General features: G+C 43.9%; 1 protein-coding gene across 38 annotated transcripts in view; it reads right to left on the bottom strand.

Annotated features, from left to right (window-relative positions):
- The window catches only part of RIMS2 (regulating synaptic membrane exocytosis 2), a 724,335-nt gene that overhangs the window by 313,137 nt on the left and 388,063 nt on the right, over window positions 1-23,135 (bottom strand). For 31 of the 38 annotated variants that reach the window (XM_074986776.1, XM_074986775.1, XM_074986795.1 and 28 more), the window contains one exon: window positions 7,912-8,042. In XM_074986776.1, coding sequence (XP_074842877.1) covers window positions 7,912-8,042 — 131 coding nt within the window. Of the gene's footprint in view, window positions 1-7,911; window positions 8,043-15,482; window positions 15,531-23,135 lie in introns of all 38 variants that reach the window. The other 7 variants (XM_074986777.1, XM_074986789.1, XM_074986773.1 and 4 more) reach the window with 1 other exon arrangement.

Genomic DNA, 23,135 nt, shown 5'->3' on the forward strand with positions numbered 1-23,135 from the left:
TAAAGAATAAGATGCGAATGGATATAAAAAGGCTTCTCTCCTACTGGCTCGCTGCTGGGTGAGAAGTGAAGGAGATGAGGAGCTGTGGAGAGTTCTGAGAGGAGTAAATGCAAGCAGGTACCGCAAGAAAGAGCTTGCAGTAAGGAGGGTGCAGGGGCCCACTATGGGCAAATGGCCCAAGAAATCATCACTGTCAAGCAGCTGAAACTTGAGACATTGTTGGCAGCTGCTACCACAGGGTACCTGGGATGGACCCCAGGGTAGACAGTGGGCCTGGGATCCCCCTATTTCCCTGCATCCTCTATACAGCACCAAAGACGTGTCCTGTGTGAATCACTTGAGCTGTGTCTACACATGCATGAAACGTCAAAATATGTGACCCTCTTTCGAAAGAATGGGAGGACCTTCTACACATGCAACACCACCTTTCAAAAGAAAATTGAAAGAATGGAGAGCAGGCATCAAAATCCAAACCCCGATCCCGTATCAGGAAGATCGTCCCCTTTGAAAAAACTAAATTGAAAGAGTATATATGTAGACGCTCCACAGACCGCTTTTTCCAAAGAAGGGTCCACCATGGCACTGATCAGCTGGAGCGCAGGGCCTCTCCAGCCAGCAGCAGCAGGGCTCTATGATCCCTGCATACAGCTGACTTAATGCAGCATGGACACAAGAACCTCGTGGCAGGAAGCTGAGAGTGCGCTAGGAGCAGCCCCAGCATGAGCTCCAGCAGCACACCCTCTGCACAGCCCGGGAGCAGCAGCAGGCCATGACGGCCAATACCCAGCCCCTGTGTGAGCCCCAGAGCCCCCGCCCTCTGAGCCCTCACGGGATTCTGTGGGCGAGGGAAAAAAATGGGCCCCATCCTGGAGCAAGAGAGAGCTGAGGGACCTCCTCAGCTTGTGGAAGGAGGAGGAGGTCCTCCACGAAATGTGCATGAAGCAGTGGAACACTGCAGCATTCGCCCACCTGGCCCAGGGCCTCCTCAGGAGGGCCCACCCAGAGTGTACCGTGGAGCAGGTATGCTCCAAAGTTAAAGGACTTCGACAGGGCTATGCCTGGGCCCAGGGCCAGCCAGCTGCTCTGGGGCAGCCCCAGCTTCCCCTATTTCTGGGAGCTCCGGGGCCTCCTGGGGCCCTGGAATAGCTCCTCACCCACTGGCAGTCCTCAATATGTCAGCGGATGCAGCCAGAGGCAGAGGAGCAGCCTGGACGGGGACCTAGGAGGCCGACATGACCACCGAGTGCTCAAGCAAGGAGGGGGACCTCATGATCTACATTCCCTCCCGCTCATCCAGCCAGGCAACCAGAAGCCAGGCATCCCCAGATTTCACTGAGGGACCCTCTGACATGTACACAGTGAAGCGCGCACCCGGTCCGTGGGGCGGGGCTGACACACCAGCCAGCCACACACAGGACCAGTGGTCCCGGGCCACACACTTCCTGGCCCACCATCATACACAGCACGCTGTTGCAGCCCACCAGCAATAGCCAGCACCCACCCCTAGCAGAGAGCGCCTTGAACCACACATGGGGAGGTGGTTGGTCAGGGCTGGACAGCACCTGAGGACCACCCAGCACAGGCTGGGAAGGTCCACCCACCCGAGATATCCCCTGGCCACTACGCCGTCAGATGAAACATGAGCCCCAGGAGAGGGGCGGATGCCCCAGTGGGGGATGTGAGCTCCAGAAGGCGGAAAGAGTACCCTGCGGGGGATGCAAGCCCCAGGAGGGAAGCAGGTGCCCCGGGGGGGATGCAAGCCCTGGGAAGGGGTTGGGTGCCGCAGGCAGGGCTGGCCCAGGGTCTGATCCCCCCGGGCTGTAATACGTTATCAACAAGCTGTCCCTCTCTCCATACAGCTGAACCATCTGGGGGCCAGGAAAGCCCCACACCATCCCTGGTCCCTGAGAGCGCCCCCGGTGGAGGTTGAGGGTGGCCAGGCTCTACTCCACAGGGCATGCTCTCAGGGCCATGGCTGGAGAGCCCCCTCAGCAGGCAGACAAGGATTTGAAGTGGCTGAGTGGCACCTGCGGCTCACCGAGGCCAACTTGGAGTGGTGGAGGGCGGTGTGGGACCAGCATCAGCACCACACTCCAGGAGCATGTGGCCAATGTGGCTCACCTCCTGGCTCCATCAGCTGTCCTCCCGAGTGAGCCTGCTGCCGTCCCCCCTGCCGAGCCTGCCACTGTCCCACTGCCGAGCCCCACCCAGGACCAGACCTGCCGGTGCTTCCCGCCCGCTCCCCACCCTGCCAGGCACCCCACACCCAAGGGGGCAGGGGATCCCAGGGCCAATGGGGCTCATGGCCCACCACTCTAGCCCTGGACTGAGCCCTCCCACCCTCCTCCATGTTAGGAGCCCTCCCGCTAGCACACCATCTGCCCCTGCCCGCCGTACACAGTTTCATACACCATTCAGTTGTGCATAAATGTTTATTTTACATAAACCCCCTTGTGCTGTGCTCCTTGGGAAGGGATGGTGGGTGGCAGATGTGCACATGCAGTGCTGGTGGGGACGGTGGCAGAGGTGGGGGGACGGTGGGTGGCAAATGTGCATAGGGAGTGGGTGCAGGTCACAGGAGGCCAAGCGGATGGGGGCAGCACATGGCTGCTTGTAGCTGGTGCTGGCCCCATTGCCCCACCCCCAGATATAGGCATCCCCCTTGCCCTCCATAATGTTGTGGAGGATACAACAGGCGCTCACCACCCGGGGCATGTTGAGGACCCCGACCTCCAACCTCGTGTGGAGACACCTCCACTGCCCCTTAAGGCACTTGAAGGCCAGCTCCACAACGTTGTGGGCATGGTTGAGGTGCTCGTTGAACTCCTCCCAGGTGGGGTCGATGTGTCCCGTGTACAGCCACAGGAGCCATGGCTGGAAGGGGTAGGCCATGTCTGCCACCAAGCAGAGCAGTATGGTGAAGCCCCACCCACCGGGATCTCATGCTGGGGGATGAATGTGCCAGTCCCCATGCACCGGCAGAGCCCAGAGTTCTGGAAGACATGGGCATTGTGGGTGCGGCCAGCCCCTAGCATCCACCATGGCCTGGAGGAACACCGAATAGCAGCCCTTTCTGTTGACATACTGGCCAGTGCTGTGTGCCAGGGCACAGATGGGGATGTGTGTGCCAGGGCACAGATGGGGATGTGTGTGCCATCCAAGGCACTGAAGCAGTTTGGGAATCCAAGGCCCTCGAAGCCCATGACAGCAGCATTTGGATCCCCCAGGCAGACGATCCTGTGCAGCAGCATTGTGTCGATGGTTCTGATGACCTACATGGAGGTAGGGGATATGTGCTCCCATGAAGGTGTGGTGAACCATCCTCCCTGGCCCCTGCCTGGCCTGTGGCCCCTGCCCCCTGCCTGCCCCTTGTGTTCCCCCTGCTTGCCCCTGGGGCCCCTGCCCACCCCCTGCCTGCTCCCAGGTCCCTGCCAGCCCCCTGACCAGCCCTGGCCTCTGCCCCCTGCCTGCCCCCAGGCCACTACCTGCCCCCTGTCCGCCCCCCCACCCACCTCTCCCCTGCCTGACCCCGCCTGCCCCCAGGCCCCTGCCTGCCCCCTGTCCGCTCCCCCACCCACCTCTCCCCTGCCTGACCCCACCTGCCCCCTGCCTGACCCCTGGCTCCTGACCCCTGCCCACTCCCCACAGCTGAGGGCTCCCCTTGCCCCAGCACCCCCACCCACCCGTGAGGGGTGTGTGACCTGGGCCTGACTTACCTCCATGAGTATGGCCCTGACGGTGGCCTTGCCCACCCCGAACTATTGTTCTACAGAGTGGTAGGAGTCAAGGGTGGCCAGTTTCCAGATGACAATTGCAACCCATTTCTCCAGTGTGAGGGAGAGCCATGCAGGGGTCCTGGTACCAGAGTGTGGGGTCAAGCCACTGGCTGCCTCAACATGTGGAAGTTCCGCAGCCACCGTTCATTATCCCACTCCCCCAGCACCAGGCGCTCCCACCAGTCAGTGCTGTTGGGGTGGGTCCAGAGGTGCCGGGCCATCCGAGGGGGGCAGGGCTGGCGATGTCCTGGGTAGGGGGGCTCCACGGCCCCAGGAGTGTTGCTCCGCCACCCAAGCAGGAGGGTCTCCAGGATGAGGGCATCTTCATGCAGGAGCTGCTGCTGGGACTCCATCCTAGAGCATGAGTCGGCTCTGCTAGGCTGGGGACAGCTGGGCAGCATTTATCTTGTGTGGTGTGGAGGGAGGGGCCCTTTAAGGGAGCAGCTGGCTGTGGCCCGGAAGGGCTTGTCAGCCATGGGACTCCGTCCACGGTGTTTCCTGCCTCCCTTCTTTTGAAGGAGTGCTTGGAGCCATGTGGTCACTCGCTTTCGAAAGCTGCACTTTCAACCTACCTCTGTTGATTTTCACCCTTTTGAAGGGGTGCTCGCATGTACACCCAGCTTTGGAGGGGCAGCAGAGACCAAGAAATTCGGTCCTCTTTCTTTTCCCTATGATGGCTAATGATGAGAATAGCTCTCCTAAACATCTAGCTGGTGTCTAACCTGAGGGCTGCTGTGAGCCTCTGAAGTGAATAATCAGCCAAAAAGCATGGGATCTACCAAACTCAAGGAGGAGCTTTGTCACACTGTGTAGATGCTTTTATCCATTTGGTTAAAACAAATAACTTAATTTTATATTTCAGCACTAAAGATTTGTTTACTGTAGAGAACCAAGTTACGCTGGGCAAGTTTTCCCAACAAAATTTGTTGAGTCAGAGCTTCACATGATCACCTAATTAAATGCTTGAGTTGTTTAACTGTACGTTTCCATGCACAAGAGATTTATTTTAGTGCACTAGGTCAGAAGAAAACTAATTCAATAAGACAAGCTGCTGTTTCTCTTACATAGGAGAACAAATATCAGGGATTATTAAAGGACAAATTTTACACTCATCACATAAAAGAAAATAAAAAGAACAATACAGACTATTTCTTGTAAAACAGCATCAAATAATAGGAACATTCCAAAGTAAAAAATTATTACTATTTTTATTCATTATTTTATTTTAATAATACATTTCCATTTATTTTATTTTATATTAGGGATTATCTTCTTCTTTTCATCAACTAACTGTCCATTTCCAACTTGGGCTACGTCTACACTAAAAGCATCGAGCACAGCTTTCTCTCTGTTACTATTCAATATGCAAGGCGCTACATTTAGCCAGTCTACAGAAGTTACTCTCAGAAGAGATATTCCAACAAAACTTCCGTCAACAGATCATGTCTACACATAAAAACGGATCATCTTTTGACCTACTCTGTCAACAAAAGGCCACCACGGAGCATCTACGCATTTTTTTTGTTGACAATTTCTGTTGACAAAACACATTTTGGGTATGTCTACACTTGCATTCCTCTTTCGAAAGAGGTATGCAAATGAGGGAAATCAAAAACACAAATGTGGTGAATATTTGCATATTTGATACCTCATTTGTATATTCTTATTTCTAAAAAGCTTCTTTCGAAAGAAGAAAACCAGTGCAGATGCTGCTTTTTTGAAAGTAAACCCCATCTTCGAAAGAATCATTCTCCCATTAAATAAAGGGAAGAAGGATTCTTTTGAAGATGGGGTTTATTTTTGAAAGAGCAGCGTCTACACTGGTTTTCTTCTTTCGAACGAAGCTCTTTCAGAATAAGATTATGCAGATGAGGCAACAAATATGCAAACATGCACCTAATTTGCATTTTTGATTTACCTCATTTGCATACCTCTTTCGAAAGAGGAATGCAAGTGTAGATGCACCCTTTGGCCATTTCTACACAGGCCACTTTCTTCGAAAGTGGCGTGGTAATATACTGCCCGAAATATGCTAATGAGGCGCGGATGCAAATTCCTGCACCTCAGCATACGGTCATGTGATTTGGAGTCCAGAAGACCATTCTTCTGGACTCCACAACACAGTGTAGAAGCGTGGTCCCCAGGGAGCTTCCGGAAGGAAGTCCTTCTTCCAGAGGCCCCTTCTTCCTGAAAATTTTTGGGAAGAAGGGGCCTCCAGAAGAAGGTCTTCCTTCCGGAATACCCCCCAAGAGCCGTGCTTCTAAACGGCGTTTTAGAGTCTGGAAGAATGGTCTTCTGGACTCCAAATCACGTGATTGTATGCTAATGAGGCACAGGGAATTTGCATCTGTGCCTCATTAGCATATTTTGGGCCGTGTATTACCATGCCACTTTCGAAGAAAGTGGCCTGTAAGTGGCCTGTGTAGAAATGGCCTTTGTGTGTAGATGCTCCAAGAGTTTTGCTGTTGACAAAACTCTGTAGCATAGACATAGCCTTAAATTAGGGTGGGATTTTATGCCCATAGCGCATTACATGAGGAGAGCTCTAATTATCTAAAAATATGAATAAAATAATTATTGGTGGGCATACTGATCTTAAAAAATGAAGGAGATAAATATAATAAAATGATGAATTGGATTCCTAGCTAATACAGAGCTTCACCTATTCCATTATCTTCAATGACACTCTCAATTTGTACAAGCTGAGGATCTATGACTCTATGCTTTATTATGCTCAATGGTTTCAAAAAATTAAGGTAAGGAGACCAAACAGGAACCTTCCTGTAAGAAATGTTTTTGAGATACATCAATGTATATGACATTTTTAAAAAACATATAACTGTATCTAAGTTGACCTTAGATGGATAAACTATACTTCTTCAGCTAACTTCTTTGTTTTATCCTATTTCAGGTCTCTTTATTGTACTGTATAAGGTGAAGGTGAAAAGGATGATCTTGCAAGGAGCTGAATAACATCAATTCCTACTGGCTGTGTCTACACTTTCATTCCTCTTTTGAAAGAGGTATGCAAATGAGGGAAATCAAAAATGCAAATGAGGTACAGTTTGCATATCTGGCACCTCATTTGCATATTCTTATTTCAAAAGAGCTTCTTTCAAAAAAGTGTAGACACTGCTCTTTCGAAAGTAAACCCCAGCTTTGAAAGAATCCTTCTTCCCTTTTTTTAAAAAGATGTTTTAAAGATGTATTTTGTTCTACAGCTTCATCTGTCAGTTTCTCTATTAAAAATTCCACAATTTGCTGCAAATCTCTGCTGCCTTTTGCAACATACCACAAAATAAACCCAAATGTTTCCCCCTGCCAGCAAAAGCAGAGGAAACAAAGATGAGTAGATGCAACAGAGGGACTCCTCCAGCTGTTCCCCTTCTTTCCAATCCACTAGAAATTCCATTCACAGAATTAAGCGCTGAGACAAAAGCAGGTAGGGGAGGAAAGGGTCTCATCACACCATCATCTTCGCCTAAATTCCATGGGAATTACTGTTGCAAATTAATACCAATACTGTGTGGTGAGAAGGACCTTCAATTACAGCTGAGGGTTCTCAGCATGTCTCAGGTTTGGGTCCTCATCAGTATTAATGTGTCAGTACCACAATATGAAACCCATGGCTTTCAGATGCCAAGCCCTCTTGCTATTTTGCTGTAGGGCAGGGGGTGGGAGGCATACAATGAATGCCTTGAAGAAATTATCAGTCAGAAACTCCATGAATCTGAACTAGTGGAATTTACTGCCCCCTACTCAAGAATAAGGTGGGAAATAATATGGCCTTAAAATATTAACAACAAGTTTGTTTATTTGTTTGTTTGTTTGTAAACAGCTCTTTGAGCAAAGCAAATAGGATTATTTTTGGTTACCATCAAATATTTGTAAAGTAAACTAACTGAAGTTAATCCGTTCACTTTGAAATAGTATTCCAACCAGTATTCAAAGAAATGTAAAGCCTGTTTTTCATGTTTCATAACACAGTCAATCACTAAATGCCATTCTTTAGGACTACTCTATAAGTTATCATGTATAACCCATATTAGCTAGCTATCTCTTCTCAACTCTAAATGCCATATGAATGTCTATTTTAATTTCTACTAAAATATCCCTTACTTTCCCTTGATCCTACCTTCTGTCTGGAAGAAAGTAAATTTTAACATAAGGATTCCTTGGCCTCCCATCTTCCCTTGAAGGAAGGTCCTTTGCTCCCAATATTGTGACTATCAACTGATGACCAACCTTGTCATACCACAGCTTTATCTGTAATGAGAAAACATGCATTAGTCAGCTCATTTAGTCAACCATCCAGCACACAATCTCCCAGATCAATGCATTTTACACTTCAGACCCTCAAATGTGATTGTTGTATTATTTATTACAATAAAGATAATTTGTATTACAGACTGCAAATTGTAGCGAGGCAGAAAAATGAAAGGATATATTGTAATAATTTCAATGTGTATCAAAAGTTACGTCATTACAGATCCACATATCTGCATATTATTTCTTCCTCATTGCTTTCCAAATAATGCACTGTTTAAAATGATGGTCCCTTTGTAGTTTTGGGTTCTGCTGTATGGTATTCAGCTACATGAAGTCTTTAAATACTTTGCCATCTCTAAGGGCTCTATTCACAATGAATGAATGTTCCATATTCTGTTGGGATGGAAGACAGTGGAATGAAGCCATGGGCACTATGGATGTGTTCAAATGATATTCAGAATAGCTGTGGTGGCATGTTTAGGTTCAGTTCTCAAGAGCTTTCCTTCCATAGACAGAAGAAAGGTTGAATGAATGCTTCATTATGACAAGTCCTTCCTCAATCTAACCCACAATTACGACCAAACCAATAGACAAAAATATCTTCTTAAAATGTACAAATTATTTTTATTATTCTTTAATCTTGCAGTTGGATTAACCATGGAATATCCCTTTAACTACAGATATTTGAAGCTCGTAACAAATTGCTGTTTAGACATTTCAGCCTAAACATTATACCTCCAAATATATATTGCTCCTATGCAGATCATATATATACATGAGAGCATTGCACTCTTTCGGGGCAAATGGTGCAGCTGCAGCAAGATTAATTATGAAAAATAATCAGGATATCATGATACTGGGAGAGCATCACCGTGACATCATTACAGACAGGCTGAGAGAGCAGACTATCTGTAAAAGTCTACTCCATACAGACAAATAACTAGAGATTTTAGAGGAAGCAGCAGCTACCAGTAGCACCCACTAGGGCTCAGGAGGAGAGTGCTCAGACATGCCATGCCACACCCTCCATAGAAACAGATCTACAGGCACAGACACTTCCCAGCAGAGGCACCACAACTCTTGAAGGACAGGAGATTGGGACCTGACACTATCTCTCCTGATTCCAACTCAAATTCTTTGGTTAGGCCAGGGAAAGGGATACCTCAGCTGGCATCATAGCTCCTACTCCTCTGGCAGCCAGACAGGTGTTGGCAGCTGGCACACTTCTCTGGTCATATGACTAGAACACAAAAGGCTGACCTAGGCTTCTGTAGCTCCCAGCACCTCAGTGAGTTATGCAGAACATGACCACAGTTACTCAGCTCATTTTCTGGTGGTCCAGGACCTCTATTCTACCCAGTTCATCACTGTGGTGCTGAACCTCAGCCAGCTACACTAAGCTGGATGTTCAAAGGAAGAAGAGGGAAAGTTCTGTCTTACCAGATCAATCCCAAGTAGAGAGGTGTGTGTTTAGCAGTGCAGTCAACGTAGCCCTGTCTAGCCAAAGAGTACTATATGGTTGCCCCTGCTGCTACTGCCACCACGACACTTGAGCAGGATTTTCTTGGTCTGGGCTGCTGCAGGCCAAACCAAGTGCAGAACTGCACGCAAGGATCAAGTCTCACATGTATTCTTAAAGCCCCCCTGTGCTGGGCCCAGGAAGTAGGGAGGAGGATGCTGCTTGTTTTGAAAGCTGAGGGAGAAAAGAAGGACTGAGAGGGGCAGTTAACGGGAGCAGAATGGGACAAGGAACTGGGACAGGGTGGGCTGGAATGGGAAAAAGGGAAAGTGGAACTAGGATTTGAGGTTGAGATTAATTTAGGGAGATTGGGACTGACTGGGCAATGACACTGTGGGAGCCCACAAAGGAACCATGTATTGAACATATTGGCTGAGTCTAGACTAGCCCCCAACTTCGAAGGGGGCAGGGTAATTAGGGTGTTGAGAGATTACTAATGAAGTGCTGCAGTGCATATGCAGCACTTCCTTAGGCTAAATCTCCCCTGTGGCAACTATGAAGCGTGAAACTTCGAAGTGCCAGCTTGTGCATTGCCATGGGTCAGGAGTAAAGGGACTTCGCAGTAGTGCAGGCACTTTGAAGTACCCGTGGCTGACCCGTGGTTACATGCAAGCTGGCACTTCAAAGTTTCATGCTTCAAAGTTGTTGCGGGGGAGATTTATCCTAATGAAGTGCTGCATATGTACTGCAGAATTTCCTTAGTAATCTCCCAACACCCTAATTACCATGTGCCCTTCGAAGTTGTGGGCTAGTCTAGACACAGCCATTGGCTACATCTACACGTGCCCCAAACTTCGAAATGGCCATGCAAATGGCCATTTCGAAGTTTACTAATGAAGAGCTGAAATGCATATTCAGCGCTTCATTAGCATGCGGGCAGCAGCGGCGCTTCGAAATTGACGCGCCTTGCCACCGCGCGGCGCGTGCAGACGGGGCTCCTTTTCGAAAGGGCCCCGCCTACTTCGAAGTCCCCTTATTCCCATGAGCTCATGGGAATATTCAGCGCTTCATTAGCATGAGCTCATGGGAATAAGGGGACTTCGAAGAAGGTGGCGTCCTTTCGAAAAGGAGCCCCGTCTGGACGCACTGCGCAGCGGCAAGGCGCGTCAATTTCGAAGCACCGCTGCCGCCCGCATGCTAATGAAGCGCTTAATATGCATTTCAGCGCTTCATTAGTAAACTTCGAAATGGCCATTTGCACGGCCATTTCGAAGTTTGGGGCACGTGTAGACACGGCCATTGAGTGTTACATAATGCTAAGCAGTATGAAAAAATCAGCATCTTTGGTATCTCAAAGTGAACACTAAACTCGGGGCCTGTCTATCTGGAGAAGTCTGTCTTCAAAATCTGCAAATTTGACATAATTCAGGAAGTCCATTTTGCTAACAATGCCTGTGAGATAGCAATTGTAGCCAATGAACACTTTCCACTTAAAAGACTGTAGCATTTAATGCCTTTATCAATATGGGTAGTCTTGGAGAATTGCTTCTGGACTTTTCTGTAGACATTCAGGCTATGTCTACACTAGAGAGTTTTGTCAACAAAACTGGGGTTTTGTTGAAAAAACCTGTGGAGCATCTACACACAAAGTGCACTTCGTCGACAGAAACCATCAACAAAAAGCCGTATAGATGCTCCGGGGGGTTCTTCTGTCAACAGAATGGCTCAAAAGATCAATCTGCTTTTATGTGTAGACGCAATCTGTCAACAGAAGTTTTGTTGGAACATCTCTTCTGACAGTAGGTTCTGTAGACAGATAATGCTAGTGTGGACATAGCCTCATAGAAAGTGAAGTTGGGGACTGGATGAGAGAACAAAAATGCTGGCATGAAATCTTGTTTCTCAGCTGTCTTCAGGTTGTGGGCACAAGAGATAAGAGTGTATCGCAGCACACTATCAGTTTGCAGAATGGCTTATTTAAGTGAAAAGACCACCCTGAAAGGCCAAAAAGCTGGAGGATGTTTAGTGAGCCCTACTTAGAGTCCTGGACCTCTTCATGAGGTATTTGGAGCTCAGTTGCTACTTTCTCCAACAATGCCTGGTGCTGCTCATGGTCACTGAGTGGAGAGAGAGAGAACAGAGTAATTCGCTCTCCTGCTGATGATAATGACATACTCCGTGGAAAAATTGGATCTGGCTCAAACTCCTCAGGTGCTACTCATTGGCCACATCTACATGGCCCTTTAGCACAGCGCTTGTGCCGGCAGCTAAGCTAAGCTGCCAACAGTGCTATGCTAATGACAGTTCAAGAAAGTGCAAATGGAAGACAATTTGCAAACTCGTGCAGCTAATTAGCATAGTCGTGCAAAATTTTGCTGTCGGCAGGGGCATGCCAGCAGTACAGAGGCCATGAGGACGTGTTTCGGCCAGCTAACTCCCATCCCCCACCCCACTGCCAGTCCCTTATGTCTGAATTTTTTCAGGTGTAACAGACTAGAGACAGAGCAGGGCTTAGCTGGCAGAGGCACATCCACACAGCCTCTCTATTGCCAGCACACCCTCTCGCTCCGCTGACAGCAAAATCTTACATGGCTATGGTAATTAACCACATAAGTTTGCAAATGGTCCTCCATTTGCACTTTCTTGAACTGTCATTAGCATAGCACTGTCAGCAGCAGCACTGTGCTAATGGGCCATGTAGATAGGGTCATTAGATTTATAGGGTGAAGCCAGATCGGATACCATCAGATCCCTTCTCCGTAGCATCTTTATTTCTTGGACAGACATGTTAGGACTCACTCAACTCTGACTGAGACAGGGAGGGATTCTTTCCCTTTAAGACATATCTAAGTAGAGATATGGCCTTATGACTATATTCATGGCCCCGTTTTTAGGAGAGGTTTTCTCAGTTTTGCCTCAACTGTGGAGCTCTTGCTTGGAGGAGCCTTGTTTCCTATCTGAGGCTGTTAGTGTAAGTCACTCCTCTGCTAGCTCCAGCCAATTCACACAACAGGAATTGATCTGGTAGTTCCCAAGGCAATATTTAAATCCCACAGGACCAACAGAAGCTCAGTCTGCTCAACATCACACTTGGGCTTGGAAGTCACTCCTTCCTGTCAGTTGTCCGAGCTGCTCCAGCCATGCTCTCACTCTGGTATCACTTCGACCCCATTTTGGATTCCCAATTCCAGTTCTGAGCCTGGCTCTGACCCCTAGTCATGATCATCCTAATCATTGTTTCTTACAGCCTGAATCTGAATGAGGTCTCAGGGACTGCTGCTTGAGTGCTTCTGTCAACCACTCTCTGGTCCTTCATGCATTTGGGGATGGAATGATCTTCAGATACTGCAAACTGGAGATGATATGAGCCTCCCCAAGGCAATAACGGCCAGAGACTACGATTAACAAAGAAGGAACAAGGGCAGTACACAGAGTTCTTGAACCCCTGATCTCTTGGTAAAATCCCTTTCCAAAGAAAGGAGCTCCCTCAAGTAGGAAGAATGAAACTAATGTGCTAAACACAGGAAAACACTAAACTGTCAAAAAGTATTTATAAATTGCATTTATATGTTCACAGTAAAGAAAGATTGAAGAAGACATGGAGGGTTCCAAATCAAGCCATGTAGTGAGCAACAAGGAACTGGGGAGGTATTGGTCCATAACACCCTTTAAGCTCTTGTATTGGGGAATAACTCTGCATATGTGGACCATTGAAAATAGCTTATCAAACATTTCCATACTCAGATCCATGGTGTGCCTACATACTTGCCATGTGTGGAATACATCAAAATAGTAATGAAGATTAAATAGGACCAGAGACTCAGGGGATAGAGAGGAAGTGTGGTGCTGGCAATAGGTGAGCGAGTAGGAAAGAACAGTAGGGAAGCTGACCATGGAATCAGAGGCACACACGACCTTTCAGGAGGAATAGACAGTGACATGTGAACATCCCTCAGGTCTGTGCACTAATTCAGACTGATCTAGCTACTGTCCTACTGAATATGGACACACTGGGAGGCATGACTTTGTCTCTTGTGGTATGTAGAAGCGATGTTGTCGAAGCCATAAGTCTGACTTTCCTGGGGGCCATGCCAAGCAACATTTGACTTTGACCGGAATCATACTCTGTAAAAGACTATGCACAGAGGTCTGCAAAGCACCACACGCCGTGTGAAAAAATAAAATTTCATCTGAATAGAGCCCTTAATTAGTATCAGTGCTGAAGATGTTTATTCCTTATGCACTCATGTCATTGCTGTGAATTCTGTATATAGAATTATTGTTATTTTTACTCTCCTAATCATGAGTGACAATATTATTTGACCAAATTAAGATATCTTTCATTCTTCATTAAATAAATTATTTTAAATGGGAATTATATCACGATTTTGTCAAATATAATATGAATACATAATGATAGGCTACTACATGTTACTTCTAAATTATAATACTTCACAGAATCATGGAATTTAGGATGCTTTTTGCTTTACAGTTGAACACTTGTTTGACAGATGCAATTGTTAGTTCGTAATTTGTTTTGATAATATCAAAGCAAAAGAAAAACATAAATGAATTACTTAAATTCTACATAAGATATTAGTCTGTACTTGTCCTCCCTGGGCTTCTAACAATTTTATGTCTGAATTTGTACATAACTTTTGTTTCCATTTTGCTTACCACTTTCACAAACCATCATTATCAGTCACATACTAATGGATTTTACTGAAGTTTTTATGATTTTCCCTGTACATATCAGTAGCACATACTAAAAATAAGTATTATAAATTATATTACCAAGCTTTTAACATTTTGCTCTGAAATTTTCAAATTTTCTCACATTTTTATTCTGAACTTATTAGACATTTGTATATACAACACTTCCACTAAATCATAAACTGGGGGGAGGACTAGTTAGTAATCTTTGCTTATTAATCCTGAATTCAAAGCAAACCCCTTTTTCTCCTGTCTAATCTATTTCAAATAACATTTCCCTTCAAATTAATGCTATGGTCATTTTTTTTCCATTTCATTATGAAAATTTAAAGTCTCAGTCTCATCATTTGGAACCTTTCATTTTCACCTTTCTGTGAGTGTGAATGAGCAATATGAGCAGTGATGAAGTAATATAAGAAAAATTTATACAGTTCTAAAACAAAAGATGAACATTTCCATAAAAATATTTTATAACAGAAGCAGATAATATTCTACATACAAAAAAACTGAAAAAACATGCAGCAAAAACAACAAAAGCATTGTAGCGTATTAGTATAACCTACATTTGAGTAAATCTACAGTACCTTAAGGGTTTTCTAATGAAAAAAGGCAAACAACTTGTACCCAAATAGGACTGTAAACTCAATAACATCAATGATAAGAACTAGAGAGAAATTATTTTAATTAAATCAGGATTTGATTAAAACAACCTACTTTTCAAAATGCAAGCACTGAGTATAAAAATACAAACAATTCGCTTCTTTAGACAAGGTACATATTTATTTGCCAATCTTCCACTGAAGGAACTATTATTAATTGGAAAATGCAAAAAAGGATGTGTTAAGTAATGAAAATGAATGATTTAAAGAGACATCAAACTTGGTACAATGAGACCAAACATCCACAGTACAATATTATTTACTACTTGTACAATATATATGTATGCATGTATATATGTATGTATGTAAATGTGTAAAACATAGCCATTATCATAGCTGAAACCTGTGTGAGTTTAAATATATATCACAAAAGTAGCAAAACTAAAGCTAGCCGTCTCTTTAAATTTAGTTTAATATTTAACTCCCATGCAGAATTTTACAAGCTGCCCACAAGATGATATGAAACTTGTTAATATGGTTTGAAGCAACACATTAAAAAAATGGGAAAACGGACCAATATGTAACGTTTTCCTACTATGCATTTTCCAACATAAACAAAAGCAAAAAACACAACTTAAGTTTCTGTCAGGCAGACAAGGCCTTTACCTGAACCCTAGGAACAAAAGGCGTTGTTCTTCTACTAAGGCTTTGGCTCTGGTAAGCAAAATTAAAGAAAAAGCAATAAAACAAAACCAAAAAGGACAATACGCTGGAAACTAAAAGACCGAAAGTAAAAACAAAGACACACAACTATTACTTTAAACATAACTTTACATCAAAGACATAGTTATCTAAAACAAAGTATTTTAATGCAATGCATGAATTAAATCTGCAGATATGTTACTCAAGCATGTCAAAAAATTTTGGCCCTAGTGAAGTCAATGAAAGTTTTGCCACTGACTTCAACAAAGCCAGGATTTCACCCTGTATGTCTGTCTACTGATTATACTTACAACAGATTGAGAAATAATATTAACTAAAGCAAAAAATGAGTACAGAGGGAATTAAAAGTGGAACAGAAAATATTAATTCAGCCTGAATATCTCTGTCAGAAAGTTTAAAATGCTCACGGAGAAGCTAGAAACTAATATCGTTCATACTTTGCCAAACATATATGCTTTACAATATAAATCAATATTAGGGTTTTGCTCCTCCCATTTTCCACAATTCAAAGTAGCATTTTTACTGGAAGACCTTAGACATGCTGTAGCAACTCTGTCTACACTACAAAGTTTTGTCTACAGAAGAGGCCTTCTGTCGACAAAACTAGGGAGCATCCCCACTACAAATGCGTTCTGTCAAGAATCTGTTGAGATAGAACACAACCCTTTTCCTAGCAGAGTTATGTCTTGAAAGTTTGAGGCACAGCACCTCTGTAGACAGAAGAGTAGCATAGGCACTCCAGGGGGCCTTCTGTCGACAGGGAAAGCTTCCAGTTCACCTGGCAGCCCTGTTTGCAGAGCTTCCAGTTAGCTGTCTTGTTGACAGAAAGCTGGGCAGTCTGGCCACTCCCTGTTGACAGAGTGTATTGGCAGGGGAAGCCCCTATTAGGCGTGGATGTGTTCTGTAGCCAGAGGTTCTGTTGGCAAAACTCTGTGAGAGTGACTTCTGTAGACAGAACTTTGTAGCGTAGACCCAGTTTGACTGAAGTTGGAGCAGATAGATATTAGCTGTGGGGAAAAGGTGTGATAATATATTTCTCTTTCCTACCAATCATGACAGGAATGACATACCGAGTGTACTGAAAACTCATGAAGGAAATGAGTCCTGAAAAATTGAGCAGTACTTAGGATCATACTCTGTACAATTGCACCATTCTGTCATCTTACTCACACCTTACTCTGCAAGCATCCCCATAAATTTCAGTGACTATTCACAGAGGCTATGGTCAGATTAGATTTGCCGAAAGAAGTTTCTGTTGGAAGAGATCTTCCAACAAAATTTTTGTCGATAGACCGCGGCTAAACTGCCAAGTGGATTGCAAGAGTGAGCCGATCTGTTGACAGAGAGTGGCCAGGCAGTCTGAATCGACAGAGAACAGACTGCCCGGATGCGCTCTTGACAAAATGACCAATGAGAAGCACAGCAAACAGGGCTGCCCGGTGATTCAGAAGCCTTGTCTGTCGACATAGGGCCCCCTGGAACATCCAGACTGTCTTTCTGTAGACAGATCTCTGTCAACAGAGGTACTATGTCTCGTGGGGAGAGGGATAAGACTGTCAACAAAAGAGCTGCGTTCTGTCAATTTACTATTAACAAAACACCTTGGAAATCTGGACACTTCCTGGGTTTTGTCAACAAAACGCCTATTTTTCAGCAAACCCTGTAGTGTAGACATAGCCAGAGTAAGGTATCATCCAGTGAGCTAGATATGCCTATCCAGGAAAATAAAGAAGTCCAATGAGCTAAATATGGCTGTGCAGGAAAGTGAAAAAACACACATTCACTCCACCAGCACAGGTGCTAGAACTACGGGTGCTGCTGTGCTCTCTGGTTTGCGGTGGGTTCCATCATATACAATGTTAGCAGTTAGGTTCAATGGCTCAATACCCCCTCTATAAAAATTGTGACAGCACCACTGTCCGTCAGTTCAGCCAGCTAAGAATGTTGTTCTACCACATGTTGCAGAAGGAAGGGACTACTTGCTCCTGTAAGAAAGTGAGCATAGATGGTGAGGAGAGTGGCAAGGAGTGGCAGGGTAGCTTTTCTTGCTGGCCATACCTAAAAGGAGGAATAAGCTACTCTGTGAAAAAGTCTCACAGCAAGGCCTTATAGTAATGTCTCAGTCTCACACCAAAGCAAGGGGCAGCATGAGAGGAGCCATCACTCTCTCATGGTACACGTACCCTGGAGCTGAAGGTATAACTTCCAGGCTGGGCAGACATTTGCACACTAACTTTGATCAAGGTGCTGTGCTAAAAATGGAAGTGCAACTGTGGCAATGTGAGTGGCAGGATACTATTTACTCTCCACTTACAAACCCTGCCAGGATTTTGGGTGTCCAAGCTGGAAATTATAGTTCCATTGTAGACATAACCTCTGGGGTCTGTGCCTGCAGCGGCACAGTTGCACACTGCCCTGCACACAAGACTGTCTGAAAAATTACTATCTAGCCCAGTGTGTGTGAAGGTGTCAGAATTTGGTTCCAAAGGAAAATAGGATTTCAAGGTCTTTATGCTTCTCCTACATTGTAACAACTTAAAAAAATCCACAGAGTTCCTCTGTTATAGGTCTGTTCCCATGTCTTCAGCCTCACAGACCGATCACAATCCTGACAGACTGAAGCACTCCTACAATGAACTGAACATTCCCAACTCTCACTCACTGCAGTAGGAACTGAGCCTGAGGTGCTTATCACAGGTTTGATTGGGCCCTTAATCAAAAATGGAAATCCATCGCTGTTTCTCCTAAAAAGATCTTAGAGGCTACCACATGCCATTACAGAACAAGTTTAAAACCTGAAGACAGTTTTTTTAAAACAGGTTTTGTTTTTTAAAATAAATGCCACCTCCATAAATAAACTGAGAAATTGAAAACTCCAACTTTCCCCCCTTTTATCACTGAACCAATCAAATCTCATCTCCCTCAACAAACACACAGTCTATGCACATCATGAAGACTATTGCATCAATCTCCTTTCCAGTACCATATGCCACAAAAAATAGTCTGTTCTGAAATATACCTTTGTTATAATGTTTTGAACAGCGGAATTTATATAGTATATATCTAATGAGGTATACAGAAATACAGTGAGGATGAACTGTATAGGCAAATAATAAACTTTATACATGACAGATCTCTCTTCTCTGTAGGACTTCTCTGTTTGGTGCAAAAGTGAATAATTATGATTTTACATATTTATTCATTTGTGAGTTCTAAACAGCATTTTTTCAGTTTTTAATTTTAACCACTTCAGTACTGTCTGCAAGTTATTGTTTCCATGCAGCACTGAAGAAACAGCCAGAGAATAGTAATGAAGTAAATAGCACTAAAGCGAAAATGCAGCTTTTTTGGAGCAAATTAAAACAAATAAATGGAAGGGAGAATAAGTGAAATGTAGAGAAAGGCACCAAGTAAAGCAAATAATAATAGAAACAATAACTACAACACATTATTGCGTGGGAAGAGACCAAACTTTTGCAATACATGGAAAATAAATTATTCAAATAAATTAGCAAATGATAACACACACAATTTTTGTATAACTATTCAGAATTGCCTGAAATGAAATATGTATTTGAACATGGCAAATATTCATGAAGCTAGGAGGTTTCTCTATTAGACAAGATTCTATATTGCTGAGTCATAGCTTCCTGGTAGAAAAGTGAGACCAGTAACAAATTCCATTACTTCCTAATGCTCAGTTCTGGATTTACACTGTATTCTTAGATGACATAATCTGTCTTTCACACTGCTGAATAAGTACAGAGATATTAACTGCAATGGAGGGAAAATGGGTAAGAGCATGAATAAACAGGGAAATGGAGTGCAGAATACAGGTGAGTGCATTACACTTTAAGGCTATGTCTACAATGTGCCCTTAACTTGAAATAAGGTATGCAATTTGCACTACACAAATTTTATCCTATTTCAAGTCAGTTTCAAAATAGGCTATTTTGGAATTTGGCACTGTCTTCACAGCACCAAATTTAGAAATACTGTGTTATTTCTAGGTATCCCTTACCCCACCTTCAATGAGAGACAGACGGATTCCAAAATGTTTTGAAATACTGGGTACATTTTCTAGACCTGGATTTACTATTTTGGGATACCTTGGTATCTCGAAATAGCTCTGCAGTATAAACACATACTAAGTGCCTAAATAACATATATATGACAGCCTTTGAGAGATGAGAACTCCATGAACACTGCCCTCCAAAAACATACTATACAGACTTTTTGGAGGAGCAAAAGAAAATATATGAAATTAGGAACCTAACTCCACAAAAAGACACCTAAATAATTGTCCCTTTTTCTATAATGCCAAGTAAGCATGGCTTTTTTTAAAAAATTTTATGCAAGTTTATACTCAGCCTTTTTCAATAACTTGGATACCTATTTTCATTGAAGTCTGAATATTTTAGACAAGGAATACAGTAACTCGTGGACTTACACAGGCAGCCTTCCCTGGTTTGATTTCTCAAAGGACAAAGTAAACCTTTAAACGATGTCTACGCTAGAGGGTTTTGTCGACAAAACTCATGGAGCATCAACACAGAAAATATGTTTTGTCAATAGTCTGTCAACAAAACTCGGCACTTCTGCCAACAACATTTCGCCTCTCTGTGATGAGGAATAACAAAACTGTCAACAAAAAAGCCATGTAGACACTCCAGGGAGCCCTCTGTCGACAGACAAGTCTTCCAGTTCACTGGACAGCCCTGTTTGCTGAGCTTCTGGTTGGCCACTCTGTCGAGAAAGCAGTCAGGCAGTCTGATTTCTGTCAACAGAGTGGATTGCTCTTGTGATCTGCTTTTGTGTGTGGAGGTGATCTATTGACAGAAGTTTTGCTGGAAGATCTCTTCCAACAGCAACTTCTGTCGACAGATTGCTCTAGTATAGATCTAGCCTTACGCTCTTAGCATTACCCAGCTAATGTACACAAAATCACATCCATACTGATGCCAAAATACACGAGTACACACAAGATTCCACCCTCAGCATTTTCAAAACATTGTATACATAGAAGCCTGAAGAAAGCCAACATCAGAAACGGACAAATTATATATGAAGAAAATTTAATCCTGTCTGTAACATGCCAAAAGACAGAGTAGCACCCAGTAAATCAATCCACACCAGTATTTTTGGTGTGCTGGGGCTGGTTTAATGTGTGCTCCTATGAACATTATTTTCTGAAAGAGTAAGCACTAAACCATCCTGAAGATAGCAAAAACATATATTGTATTCCCAAAATACCACTAACAAAAACTTTAAAAAATAAGTAGTGGCATTTGGATAAGCATATTGAAATGCAGATATGTATCCCAGCTATGCACGCTTCTAAAAGAACTACAGATGCTTCCATCAATCCCAGAAATCCTCTGTTACAGTACATCCTACAAAACACTAATGATCCTGACGATATCTGATACTGTCAACTGGTATGGGAGGCAAGTCAGCACGCTACTGCTTTCCAGAAGTTTGTAAAAGCAGAGAGAAGGCCATCACTTCTTTTGCTTTCATTTTGTCTCCTACCCAGAAGAGCACTACCCCTTGTACTTATCCACACCCCTGCTCTTCTCACAATGTTCACACATGTATGCATCCTCCCTCCCATCTAGCCCCAGTATTCTGTAGGATTTTCCTTCCCAACCAGACACCCTGGCTAACTTAGTCTGAGTGGTTCTGGACTATGCCTTTCCCTCCCTCCCCAATATCTCAGTCTCTTATGAGAGGAATCAGATGGCTGCTCATTAACCTCTAGATCTTCAGAGCACAGATGAGCAAAAAATAGGAAAAATTATTTCACAAAAATGTTGACATTGCTTTCATTTTTCTGCATTTAAAATGGAGCAATTTTTCAACTTTTGTCAAAAATGGGAAGTACTTTATTGAAATTTTCAAAATGTCAAAAATTTGAATTTTCTTGTCACCTGATCCAATGGAAGGAAGAAAGGAAGGAAGGAAGGAAGGAAATGGTCTTTTATTGGATCAACTTATGGTGTTGAGAGAAGTTGGTCCAATAGACGATATTGCTTACTCCACCTTGTTTCTTGTATCCTGGGACCAACACAGCTAGAAGAACAGTGCACACACCAGAGAAAGAAAGAAAGAACCAAAGACAGACTCCAACTCTGCAACTGATCAAAATTTCCTCCACTTCTGATGAGCCAAGGTATAGTGTCATATTTCTCTTTTTTGCCAATCTGTCACATTTCCAAAACGCAGTAAGTTTTAGGAAGTTACATGGAATAGAAAAAAAGGGGGGAAAAAGGAAAACTGTGTAAGGGGGAACTCAATGGATAGCACTGCTTTCAGTGACAGTGACGGGGGAAAGTGGACAGAGGAGGCTGAAGGGGAAAAACAAAAATCCAAAATTTTGACATTTCACGAATTGTAGTTTTCAAAAAAGCAAAACTAAATTAATATTTCAATTCATAATAAAATGTTCTGGCTTCCCCTAAAGGTTTTTTACTTTGAAAAATTCCCATAAAATATTTCATTTCTGATAAAACTCATTTTTTTCCAGGGAGCATTTCTCAGTTGAAAATTGTTGAGCAGCTCTATTTCAGAAGAGGACAGCTGCCTGGTAATTACCACACCTCTTCCCACTCATTTACTCTTCTAAGTTGATAGCAGAAACCCTTCTGTCCCAAGAAGCAGGGATTACCAGTTGAACCACTCTTTTCCAACATCTTTGGGATCTGACCGGTACCAAATGAGATAATTTGCTGAACTACAGGAGGTCAATATTGTTTAGCAGCATTACCAACATTTCCACTGCTTACTGGACTCTCAGAAGACATTTTGGGGTAAACTACCGCTAAACAACAGCACACAACAGTGAGAAGCAGGACTCGTGGCTGTAAATAAACTTTATGGGACCATGAAAAATTTGGTCATACCTATGATAACTGGTCATCTAGCTAACTACAATCACGTTTGATTACGGATGCTGCAAGATGCCTGACTAGAGAGGTTCAACCTGTTGCATAATCCATACATCACTATAGCCATCACTTGAACTACAGGCCACATGAGGAAGTTGCAGCAAGTGGGCTCTGCCAGTCCTTGATGACAGAAGTCATGGCTGCCTGCTACAACCCCAGAATACTTTATGGATAGACATACTGTGCTTACATCTTTTGGAAGGAAAGGAAATAGGGGGCTATGAATATTTTCAGGTAAGAAGTAACCAAGGGGCATTTGAATAAATGTTAAATTTCATAATAATCATCTCCCTACCTCTACTATCTTTTGCTGGTAGCAAAAATATCTTCCTACATTTTCAGAAGCGTCCACTAATTTTAGATGCCCAGCTGAAGAGAGCTAGAGCTTGATTTGCAGAGAGCCTGAATATCTGCAGGTTCCATTTCAGTCAACTGGAGTTCTGGATGGTCAGTACTCGGAAAATCAGTTGCTTTATTGGCAAAAAAAAGTGAACCACCTCATGTGTAGACAAAAATGTAAACTAAACTTATGGATGAAAACAAAAGACAAGAAAGAAGATTTTGCATGACTCAGAGACTACATCTACGCTAGAGAGTTTTGTCAACAAAACTGGGGTTTTGTTGACAAAACTCACAGAGCATCTACCAC

Source organism: Carettochelys insculpta, chromosome 2 (assembly GCF_033958435.1).
Source record: "Carettochelys insculpta isolate YL-2023 chromosome 2, ASM3395843v1, whole genome shotgun sequence".
NCBI classification, from domain to species: Eukaryota; Metazoa; Chordata; order Testudines; family Carettochelyidae; genus Carettochelys; species Carettochelys insculpta.